This window comes from Ammospiza nelsoni, chromosome 13, assembly GCF_027579445.1.
Source record: "Ammospiza nelsoni isolate bAmmNel1 chromosome 13, bAmmNel1.pri, whole genome shotgun sequence".
Taxonomy (NCBI): Eukaryota; Metazoa; Chordata; class Aves; order Passeriformes; family Passerellidae; genus Ammospiza; species Ammospiza nelsoni.
In genome coordinates, this window is record NC_080645.1 from 11613666 (window position 1) to 11626226 (window position 12561).

At 38.2% G+C, this 12561-nt stretch overlaps 1 protein-coding gene across 1 annotated transcript in view; it reads left to right on the forward strand.

The window, feature by feature from the left end:
- FTO (FTO alpha-ketoglutarate dependent dioxygenase) overlaps positions 1 to 12561 on the forward strand; it is a 222354-nt gene that overhangs the window by 89120 nt on the left and 120673 nt on the right. Inside the window, exon 8 of the mRNA XM_059481337.1 lies at positions 8947 to 9071. Coding sequence (XP_059337320.1) covers positions 8947 to 9071 — 125 coding nt within the window. The remainder of the gene's footprint in view (positions 1 to 8946; positions 9072 to 12561) is intronic.

The window sequence follows — 12561 nt, forward strand, 5'->3', positions numbered from 1 at the left end:
TGCCTTTAGTGCTGTGAGGATGGTATTGAACCCTTTATGTCATTTGAAGATATGATTCAGCTGTATGTGGTTATCTTGCATATGTACTAAATTGCTGTTCTGCCGTGGCATGTGTCTTAGACAAAGCATGCCCACAGGCACTTCTGGACATGTGGCTTGCTGGTTCATTTGATTGTGGCTTGCAGCTTCTTCATTCTGCAGTGTTTAACCCATTCTGTAACTTGGCTTTCTGTTTTAAATTATTTCAATAAAACTAATGACACTGGAAATACACTTCAAATTTCTGCACAACTATATTTTAGACAGTGTGTTAAAAGATATTGTGACTAAGGCAGTAAGTAGCTTGATGGCAACAGGTAGTGGCTTCAGTGATGGGAGGAAAATGCTGATATTCTAGGCTTTTCCATACTAAACAGATATTGAGATGTGCTGTTTGAGAAAATTAGTAATGTGACATATAATTAAACATTAAAAAAAAAATTTATTTCAGACACTAGCATTCACTGCTTTCCATTTATCTTTGTAGCTTGTGTATGTTTAATTTTTTTTTGGTGACTATTACTGTTACCTTTAGAGATTCCAGTTTGCATTTTGAGTGCTACAAAGAGCACAGATTTAGTTCAGAGATTTTGGTAGAAGTTTGCATCTATAAATATTTTAAGAGAAGCTGGTGTGTAGTTTAGAGTATTAGGGCTTCAGTATAAATTCGATGAGTCAAAGCAATGCCTCACATCTCAAATTATTTCATTAGAATCAGTAAAATTATATGAGTGTTTAATTTGAACTACAGTTAATTTGCCTGTGAGATAGTATTACCTACTTTTGGCTTCGAAGACCATCCTTTTTTCCTCTCATCTCTCCTCCACCCTAAATTATTCATAATAGATGATTATGTTAATTTTGAGATGCTAAGAAAGTTACTGGGTACTCTTTCGAGTTCTTCTGAATGCATAAAATCATTTGTTGTATAATTCTTAGTGCCTTTTAGAACTGCACATGATTGTTGATGGTGCAAATTCGGAGTGCTGGCTGAGTGAGCCTGTGCAGGTTGTGCTCAGTGTGATTCAGCACTGCAAAATCTAAGCTGTCCAGAGTGCAGATTAGCCAAGTGACTCTTGTAGTGCATCTTAGCTCAACTGATTTCAGCAATAGCAGATAATCACTGAAGCATGCACTGCTGTGCAGTCCTTCAGAACTTAAGTGTTTGGTGTAACTACTGTTTGCATGTGACCAAGATGGAAAAAGGGAGGTGTATACAAAGGAGTGAATTATAACAAAGAACACTTTCTGCTTCAGTTCTTGTTCAGAAAACATATGTTCAGCCATGCAGGCAACAGTTGGGGTAAAGACACTGTAGGCTTGGAAACAAAAGGCGTGTTCTTTTCTTGGATTCACAATGTTCTCAAACATATTCACTTGTTAGGGACTGGCCTGTCAGCTGGATCTTCTTGCAAGCGTGATTTCTTTTTCCTGACTTCTTTCAAAAGCTTTTTCCCCACAATGTTTTACACTTCATATAATCCACTATGCATGCTAGGCCTGCCTAGTCTTTGTGCTATTGATGATTCAGAGGTGGAGGGGCCATGCTCTGGGAGAATGTGGCTGTAGGGTAACCTTTCAGTCACCCATACATCTGAAGATGCTAAGCCACTCTTATTCCACGTATCTTAAGTGGTTTGGTTGCTCTTCCATGATGAGGTGGCTTATACTTCACCTTTAGAACGCTGCCAAACCAATTAATGCAGCAAACATATTTTGAAAGTGTTTATCTTTTTACATTTTTTAGTTTGTAACTGCATATTGAAAATCTCACAGAGACTCATCATAACCGCTTAAGTCATCTTGTAAAAATAATTTTTTTCCCGTCAATTGGAAATTCATTCAGTTTTGGCATGCCAGAGTAACCAAAAATTACTTGGGCATTACTTCTGTTTGGATTCCTTTTTCCTAAATATATGGTTCAAGACCCTGGTATAAATATTCTTATATAGGCATAAAGGTAATGCTTATTTCCAAATTAGCTCAACCTGGTTTAATTTATGACTTTTAAACTCATATGGCTGGAAAATGTACTGCTTTAGCTCCACAGGTATAGATAAATGGAACAACTTTCTAGTGCAGACAAAACCTGCAGTTTCTTTGGAAATGTCGAAGTGATCTACTCGCTGTAGGTTTTTCTAGGTCAAACTACTCATCTATCAAGTCAGGTATTCATCCTTTGTTGTCAGCAGTGAATTCCTCAAAGCCAGGCAGGGCTGCCTACATTTTAATGCATGTCGACTTGTATATAGAGCTTAAGCATATGTCTGACTTTAAGCATTCTGCTCTATAATTGGGTTATGTACATGTTTAGTTTTGATGTGCACCATTGAATATAATGGTAGGGGAGAATGTAAAATCTTTGTGGCGATGGTTTCACACCAGCAACTTGAGTTTCCATTCCTTTTATGCTACAGAAATGTTGTTTCTTTTGTAAAATTCTCTATTCTTTATATTTTATTTAAAAACAGACATAATGTTTGTCTTAAACCCCATGATGTTATGTTGAAAGTTCTCAATCAATAACCAGAACAGTTAGGCAGTTTTGTGTTGGCTTGCAGATTATTCATGTGTTTTGTTGGAGTATTAATAGTGTTATCTGAATTCTCAGCCTGGTAAATTACCACTGATGAATGTCCAATGATTAGAATTTCCCATATAAGATCCTTCAGACCATGAGGACTATTTACTCAACTAGAAAATCCTCAGACAAGAAAACTTCATGTAAATATTTTCTATTGGAAGGTGCCAGCAAATGCATCCTTGCCAACGTACGTCAAAACTGCCAGAAGATCTGTGAGGATGGGGATTAACTTTTTAGCACTGTCATCCTAAGAGATTTGACAGGGAAACATTATTTAAATGTTTTTTCTTTGACTGAAAAGATGTTAACAGTAGATAAAACTAATATAGAGCAGTTAATGATACTGACATATATTCCAAGTCTGCACCTTTTTCTTTTCTTGAGGTCTGTGTCAGAAATCCTTGAGAATACTACAGCTTTAAAATAAGTTGTCCTTCCTTCTCAAATGAAATTTGATGACTTGTCTCCAGTCTGATAAAAGAAGGCACTTGCTAGCATATTGCTTCTTTTGAGGAATTTTCTTTTGTTTTATAGGCTCCTTAAAAATAAATTGTTTTAGATGTTGCAGTGACTTCTCTGAATCTCAGAAAATAGTTAATAATAATTTCTTTTCTTTCAGTTCCCGTGAGCCTACCTTCATTGCACAGTTTGCATATAACAGCTAGTAAGAGTAGAATGTACTGAACCTTAAACAAATCTATTAGGATCACCATGGCAAGAAACTGGGAAAATGGCAGGAAAAACGAACAATGATTTTGTAAACCCTCCAAAGGTCAGAAAAAGGCTTTCAGTAAGTATGCAGAGGCTAGAAATCAAATCCCATTTCCTATCATAAGAAACCAGTTGTTGTAGCAGCAGTGGTTAATGTACTGTATGTGAAAGATTTAAGACTAGTTGGAAAGCTTTGCTTCTGTTTTATTAGGCTGCTATTGAAAAGCCAACAGCATAACTTCAACTAGGTGCTTTGAGATTTCTTAATGGGCTGTCAAGGGCAAGACACCAGGTCTGTGCTATACTAGCTCTTTCCTGTACATTAAAACAACAGGGGCCAAATGATCATATACAGAAGTATGAATTACTTGATGCTTTCTCTGTTCCATATGGTCAGCCATGTCTTTGGCAATTAATCATGTACAGAATCAGTTGAGTGCTCTCTGAAGCATTGAAGTCAACATTTAGTTGTACCTGTGCCAGTGGGGGCAGTGGGGGTTGCGAGTGTAAAATAGCAGGATGAGGAGCTGCTGGCGCCGAAGCCAGAGCAGCTGGCTTCTATAAACAACACTTTTTTCCTCTTTACCTTTTTTTTTTTTAACTTTCTTTGACAAACATGACTCATTTTTCAATATCATCCAGAACATGAGGGTTGCTGAGTGAAACTGTGATATCTGGCATAGTGAATTAATAAACAAAAGGCAGAGAATTGGGTTTAATGTGCCCAAATTACCGGGTGATAACTTAAACCATGCTGGCTGTTTCCATTGTATCAGTGGAAATGGGCACATTTGCTCGTATTTTAAGTAGAAATTTTAAAAGTAGAGAAGAAATGAGCAGGGTTTTGTAATCAATTACTAGCTTTTTTTATCATGGAGGAGTTACAACATGTTAAATTAACGTGGCCTAATAGATTTCAGGTTCTTTTTCCCTCCCCTCTAAAAGGGACCATGTTCTAGTTTCATAGAATTTCATCAGGAAACTTCTATCACTGAAAGCAAATAAAATGACAAAATTAACAGGGAAAATACAGAACAACATTTTAGCCCTACTTACAGATTTTACTCTTTGATTTTCCTTACTGCATTAGCTATTGATTTTTTTAGAGATGACTGCTATGTTAAAGTAGAAGTGGTTGGTAAAGATTCAGAACTTTACCCTATTTAAACTGGTGGTGAGTAAATTAAATCTTAACTTGGAGTGAAAAATCTGATTTGTTGACCCAACAAAGTAGGACCAAGAGGCAAACTGTCCCAAGTGCCACTTTAGCTCAGACTGAAGGCTAATTTGTTTGACAGAACACTAAGCTTCATGTCTCCAGTTATACAGTGTTACTAACCTTATGTCTGACTCCTCATGAGGTCTGTATTGAAGGAAGGAAGGAAAAAAATCTAGCTTTATAAGATGGAAAATGTACCAGTGTGGGGTTTGGAGTGTTTAGATGTTGGTTTTTCTTGCTTGTCTGTAGACATGTTGTGATATTCACCCAGGACACACAGTTCAGCAGGGTAGTGGCCTGTGGATGTTAAAACAGTTTCTTCTGCTGCATATCTAAGGAAAAGTATTGTAAACCTGTTACAATACTTAGATTGGCTTTGTAATGAATCTACATTTGTGTGTATATCCAGGATGAATAGAAAGACTTGGTTATAACAGCTTCTATTCAGTCCTCTGTCGGTGATATATTTTGTTGGTGATAATGAGAGAAATTGAGTGTTGGTCTCTTGAAATCTGATCTTAGAACCTTCCTTTCTTACATAATGAGAGAAGATGCTTTGATGGCTCCTGCCTGACATGCCTAAATTTAGTTCTGCTGCTGTACCTAGAGGAAGGCAAAGAGTGCAGTTTCCTAAATACTATGTTTAATATAAAAGGCTGGATTTGTTCCTGATACATGTGTACTTACACACGTGTGTGTGTGTATAACTTTAGGCTTTTTGAGAGGTGAGTTGTGTGTTTTTAAGACTTATGCCATTGGGGCTGTACAAGGAAAGCCCTAAATACACTAATAGATCAGTAAGGAGAATTGGGTAAGCTTTACTGAAAATACTCGTAGTATTGCTTATTAAAGTGGTATGCTGGCCAATGAGACAAGGAGTTGCTTCCCACAAGTGAAAAGCAATTTATGTAATCTCCTTGCTTAGGTTGTCCAGGATATGTTTTTTGACAGCTCAGGAAGCAGAAGAAAGAAAGTTTCACCAGTTTGTAAACATTACCACCCTCAAGAATCTCTGTGAACACAAGGGTGAGATAAGACAGGCTGTAGGACTGGTTGCATTGTTTATTTGTTCTACTGTCCTGCAGTCCCAAGTGTGCTGAAAACCCCTGAGTCAGTGCTGAGCCCAGTTCAGAATTGTGAAAGCTTCACTCAACATTGGGCAAAGGGGGCCTCTGCAGGCAATTATCTGTCATTAAAAGAACTGAGACACAAGATCAGATTTTCTTTGATGGGATGTGCAACTGTAGTGATGTTCAAAAGAAGGTCATTCCTGCTCTGTGGAGCAGGGGTTGTATCAGCTGGGTTTCTGATGGGTTTTTATCAGCGCTGATGTGAGGAAATGGCTTTCCCAGCTGATAACATCTTTGACCGAGTTTCTTGAACCCTTGACCTTTATCAGTTGAGGTATATATCGAATCCCCTTGTTAAAAAAAAAAATCCAAAACCAAGTTACATGGAAAAGACAACTTTCAAAGGAACATGCTTTATAATATTATTTTACCCAGAATGCTACTTTATTTGTTACAATTCAAGATTTTTATTGCCATTATAAGAATAGCAAGTTATTAAGAAATGCCTCTATAAAAGCTACACATCAAGCTCTGCACTGGCATTCCAGGTGACCTTGCTGCCCTTTCAGCACTGTTAGAAAACAAGTAAATCAGTTAAATTGCTATGTATTGTTGTTGTGTGTTGCTTAATAATACTATTTCACCCTGCAGGTAGCTGTGACTGTACTCACAGGGCTCAATAAAGAAGCGTTTATGATGTCAGTGTCAAACTATGCGTTTGACTTGAGCCATGTACATCACCACATAAATGAAAGGTGTTAACAGAAGGCTGGAGCAATATAATTATATTCTCAGGAAAAAATAAATTATGTTCAGTTTCCGGAATTATGATGTTTCTGTAGATGGAGGGGACTTTACTTGATGAAACTCAGGACCAAACTTGCAATTTCACCAGGTCAACAGAATTCATACCATATCACATACAGTGTGATGGTGAATACTTGGAGAAGTGATCATCCATCTCTGACTGATAATACTCTATTGACATCATCTTTTCATCAGATTTTCACTGAAAATTCTTTAGCAACTCCCAGTTTTCCACGCTCTGCACTTTGTGGATCATTTATTTAGGAGATCTTGATGTTTGTTGCAGCAAATAACTGTACTTTTAGCTTTTTGAGGCATGGCATCATTAAACTTGGGACTTTGCTCAAGTTTTGGGGAGAAGCAGACATCTCACCATCACCAGTGGATTTTCCTGGCCCTCTGTGAATCAAATGGCCATCCAAACATTCTGAAAGGGAAATCTTGGTGGACTGTGGCCTTGCTGTATGGCTACAGTCTGATCATCCTATAATACAGGGGTAAACTCTGGTTGTAGTGCTCTGTCAGGTCTTGTACATGATAAATACCAAAGTTAAATCCTAAGGTGTATTTTTTTTGAGTGACAAGGAGTGTTAATTTTCACTCCAAAAATTTCTTTAATTTTCCATTAAAGAATGTACATTAGCTCATGTGAGTGTGTTTCACTTGCTGAAGTCCTCTATCAAATCCTGCTTCAAACTGTGCAGCTGCTGGAAATGAGGTTCTGAGGTCCGGATTGTTGAAGTTGGTGGATATTGGAGCTTGTGGAAAAGATGTTGTAGGTCAGTGCAAGGGACACCCATGTCATGGAATCCTTATCTGAAAATGCTCTCTGGCTTTTTGTTTGCTTTGTAATGTCAAAGCAGGGTCAAGAATGTGATCTGTACAGACAGAGTTTTGAACGTTTGGGGTTTTTACAAGAAAATGTTCTTTTTGATGTTTAAGTCCCATATGATGGGCTAATGCCTTTTGGTAGGCCAACTGGTAGAGGTGGGGAGAAAGATGCTTTTTTGTCTTCACTTGTGATGCTGATGCAATAAAGTTATTTTCTGTCTCTGTGAACCCTCATGCTTCTGTCTTGGAATGACCATAGCAGTAACAATGCTACTCCTGCTTTACATAGCTTAAGAAATGTATTATCTGTGTGTTATAGTTTCTTGTGGAAAAAACCCAAAAACCTATCAGAAAGAGGATACATCTCTGTTTTCACAAACTAGAGATAATAACAATTCTCTCACGGAATTCCCAGAGGAATTTCAGTTGGGCAGGACAGAATGTAATGGGTATGTGATGTTGAGGAGGAGGCAAAATGCCACGTGTTTTGTCACATTGTTCCAATGAGGCAGGCTATGCTGGGAATAGGAATTGCAGCTCTTGGTTTTATTTGGTTGTGTTTTCAAACTCACATGCACAACTTCCCAGGTCAGAAACATTTTTTTTTTTTTACCTCCTTTTCTGTGGAAAGAAAACAGGTTTGTGCAAGAATTCCATCGGTTCTGTCACCCTTCCCAAAAACATTTAGATTATTTGATATGTTGCAGAACACCTAACTGGAGGTTAGAATATAAGAAATAATTCCATGTCTATTGGATGCTGGTTAAGGTGAAAAAGGCAATATAATATCTTCACTTGAGGAGGAGACTCTCAGTTTCTGCCATGGAGACACTTCTGCACGTGGAGGTGTGCACATGGGCACTGGTGGATATAGGACTGGGTTGGTAGCTGAGCATTTCCTTCCCAGCTGGGCAGACATGGGGAAGTGCAGGGAAAGAAGAGGAAAAATGGTGCAGGAGTGAGTAGGAAAATATAGGGAGCTGGAGTTAGCTTGGTGGGAGGATGAAGGGTGATAAGAACATCCCCAGTTCTCTTATATCAACATTAACTGTCAGCTCAAGGTTTGGGAAGGCCGGCAACATTTGATCTGCAGAGACTGAATGTCATCCTGCTTCACAGATTATTTAAATCCATTGCATGTATATGTGTATATGTAATTTTTGAGGAGTTTTTAATTTATTCCATATGTAAAAAGACTTTATTACTTGTTTATTTGAAGTATTTAATGATAAAGAGAACATGTGGACATCAGCAGAAATTCCATTCAGCAGATATAGTACAAACAGGTATTTTCTTCAACAGATTTACCAGGGAGCAAAGGGGAGGGTGAAGTCCCCCAAACAAATGCTACATTGAGGAAAATACTTGATAATATTTGATACAAGATAATATTTAGAAAATAACTATGCCTCAAGAAAATGTGGGCTAGAATGCACAGTGTCTTAGTGTGATACTTAAGGCAATGAGATTTTAAGGTTTACCTTATGTGCCATGTATATTGATTAAATACCAAATATATGGTGGCCATTTCTAACCATCATTTACTGTATTGATTTGTCAGCAGTGGAACTGTAATAAAAAAAGCTATTGATTTACTGTCCTTATTTGCTTATGGGCTTTTTATTAATTTTACACATTGTTTCCTATTTCTAGATTATAATTTTTATGTGTTTCCTCCCTTTAAGACAAGTCTGGTCCTCTCTGAGGTGAGAAAAGAGCAACAAATTGAGGAACAAAGGAATGAGACCATCAGCTGCTTCCTGCTCCTGCTTAAGGAGAGACAAAAGCTGCGTAAAGAATGGACAGCAAGGTGAGAAGTACTCCTATAAATCCCCTTGAGTGGGGAAAAGTGACTTAAAAATTTTAAATTTCCACTGTTCAAACAGTAATTCCTTGAATAGGATAGTCCATGTTTCTGTGGGTTAGACTGCTCTGTTACTCCTACAGTACAGGCTGCCGATAACAGCCTGGTAGGCAGCCCTCAGATCTGAGGAGTGGTGCCACCTAAAATGCCCTCAGGTTTTCCACCTCTTGCTGACAATACGAGCCAGGCTCTTTGCTGGAATGCTCTGCTAAAACTGCCCTTCTTGGCTCGTGGCACTCCCATTTCCCTGAGGTGTCCTGCTGGAGTTACTGGATGGTGTTGGATGAGGTGGGCACACCTGCGTGAACCGCTGGGTTCATGTGCTGGGGCTGTTTCACTGAGCCCGAGTCCTTGGAGAGACCTCGCTGCCGTGGACCAGGAGGTGCTATCAGCAGTGTTTAGAATGGTTTATGTTGGTGTCTGGGAAAGTTTGTGTTGCTCGGATATAATCAGAGTGCATTTCAGAAGCACCAGATATGTCATACTTTTAGTCTGTTCAGAAACAGGTGAATGAAAGAGGATTTCCACCATGTTCCACCTTGTCCTTCTCTTAGGCTGCAAATGAGTTGAAGCCACCTTTTTTCAAAACAATTCTAAAAGCTATAGGTTTTTACTAATTTTATAATGTATTATTTTCTTATTTGATATTTATATAAAATATCTAGCAATCTGTGAAATTTTTCTGCCAAATATACAGCTTTTACTTAAACCCAGGAGATGTTCCTTACTTACAATTAAACACAGTTTTTAGTCAAAAGTATTTTTAAATCAGATTTTTGTTATTTAAATTCAGCATTTAACTGGCATGATTTTTTTTACCTGCACTATTAAAAGTAAAAGGACATCTCTTGTATTTTGCTGGTGTAGTTCCTGAAGACTCTGAGATTGCTTTTAAAATATTATTGGTAGATTTTGGGTCTGACACTTGGGTATCTTTTCTGGTTTAAATAATTAAACAACAAATGAAGTTGGAACATTTTAGGAACTTTAGATAAAAATTGAACATAATTACAAAATAACATAGTTATTTTACAAATTGGAGGTTGTGTTTTATAAGTTTTTGTTCCAGTGAGTATGGAATATATGCTGCTTTCTTAAGATTTCAGAATAAGCTGGCTCTAAAATATTTTCCATATTATCATGTGGGATTTACGTTTTTCTTCTTGAACAATTTAAGGAATTTTTATGGTGACTTTGTTGGTTTTTTTAGTTTGTATTTTTCAATTGGTTGGGGTTTTTTTGTTTTTTTTTGTTTTTTGGGGGGGTGTTTTTTTGGTTTTTTACCTTCCATCACCATGCTTTCTAAATAATGCAAATGTTTTAGCTATGTTGGAAACAGAGGAAATCACTTAAAACTTTTCCTTGGGACAAATGCATCTTTGTTATGAAAGAGAGTAGACAGATTCCAATGAGTGGAATACCTTTACAGAGTTCATTTTGTCTGGCAGTGATTCCCTAATACACAAAGTCGTCAGCAGTCATGGCAGCAGTGAGTAACTGAGGAGAGCTGTGGGTTTGTTTCAGTGTGCCTGCCCCACTTGCTGCTCACAGGGAGCTCTGGGGCTGGAGCCAGGCTGCAGCTGGAGATGTAGCCCAGCCCCTGACACGGCCAAGCCGCAGCTCTTGGGGGTGGCAGAGGCACAGGCAGATGAAGTGCAGGCCTTCTTAAACCTAAACACCTGAAAGAAAATTTCAAGAGCATTGTGCCTTGAAAGTTCCGAAAGAAAGTGTCCTTTGAGTATTAAATATCCATAATCCTTTTTCTTTCTATTTGATGTTTCCCATCCCGGTGACCTGTCTGGGAGTCTCATCCATATGATCTGCATAAAGAGCTGTTACCATACACCTCACTGGGCTCCATCAAAGCCTCAGCTCGGGGCCTGCAGTGAAACACTGGCTGTGGCAGCCATGGAGCACACGGTGCTGAAAGTTACAAAACGTCCGCCGTGCTACGAGCAGGGCTGCCCGTGTTTTAGAGATCAGTCTATTGTGTACTTTGGAATTACATGAGAAAAATGTGCTTGGACAGGAAATAATTAGCACTTGTCGAAGGGCAGGCAATAGGTTACAGTACTTTACTTTCAGCAGGCTATCAGGGGATCAGCTAGATTAGATAATAGAATTTTTTTTCCTGTGGAAGTTAAATACAGATGACTCTAATTACCTTACATTGTGCATTAGAGAGCAGATTATGAACAGTACAACTTCAAGAAATTTAGGTCAATGAAGGGAGGGCAGCTGGCAGAAAACTTCACTCTGCACTTGGTCTATGTAGAGTTACACAGTCATTCTGTTCTTTCTTGCATTTTATTTGTGTCATTAACACCCGAGATAACCAAGAAAACATGTTGGGAGCTGGTAACACAAACTGAAATTTATCCTTTCCCAGAGAAAAGCATATGAACTCTTCTGGTATGTACCTACTCATTTAAAGCGCATTCTTGTGTTATTTACTTTAAGTTGTACCAGTGTTTCTGCCTATTAATGAGCTGAAATGATTCTTTAAGATTTTATTTCAGCTCCACAGCCCAAAACTCATGGCAGTGTGCTTAGTGTTGCACTTACCATTTCATAGACTTGTGATGCAAAGATGTCATCAGTATCTTAAGTATCTGAGCAGGTCTTCCAGAGATTCAAGTTGTTCCCTGAGTGGTAGTGATCCAAAATACTTCAGGTAGGACTCAATGAATGTCCTCTGAGTGTTAACAGAAATGGTCCAGGGTTTCCAAAGCCCCAGATTTGTTTATACTGCGTGATAGGGCCTGATGGACAGGTTGTTATAGCTGTTAAAGAGCTGCTCTAGCCCTTTGAACTGACCCCTTCTTGACCTCTGCTTGCAGAAGGTCACTGTTCAGCTTATGAAGTGAGGGGAACCTCAGATTCTACTGTAATAAACACAGGGTGAAGGGAACAGCTGTGAATTTTGGACTGACCGTGCAAACCTGGATAGACTTTTTAGGGTCACTGTATGATAATGAAAATTGTTACCAAATTATATGGAAATTTAACAGCAATAGTGGGAAAGAGAGGGTGGAGTCTAATGCATTGGGTTTGATAAATGAAGTGTGAAGTTACCCATCTGGCTCTAGACAGCCCTCTTTTTCTCTACGAAAGGGAAACATTTAAAAATAACCATGGTACATCTAGAATCAATGACCCATACAGAGAGCTGGAATAGATCAAGATTTAATGGTGACTGTGGAAGAAATTATCATTTGAAAAGTGAGACAAAGGATGAGAAAGTACAGTTCAATATCTGCACCTGATTCATTTTTAAAAAAGGCTTTAATATTTTTCCCTGTTGATGATGTTATTGACAATTTTATTTTACTTTTTAACTGGAACCAGGAAAGTTGTTATATCAGAAAGAAACAGGGGAAAAAGACTAAGTAGTTGAATTTCACTTTTCCTGATCAGGAAGGGCCTGAGAGAGCTG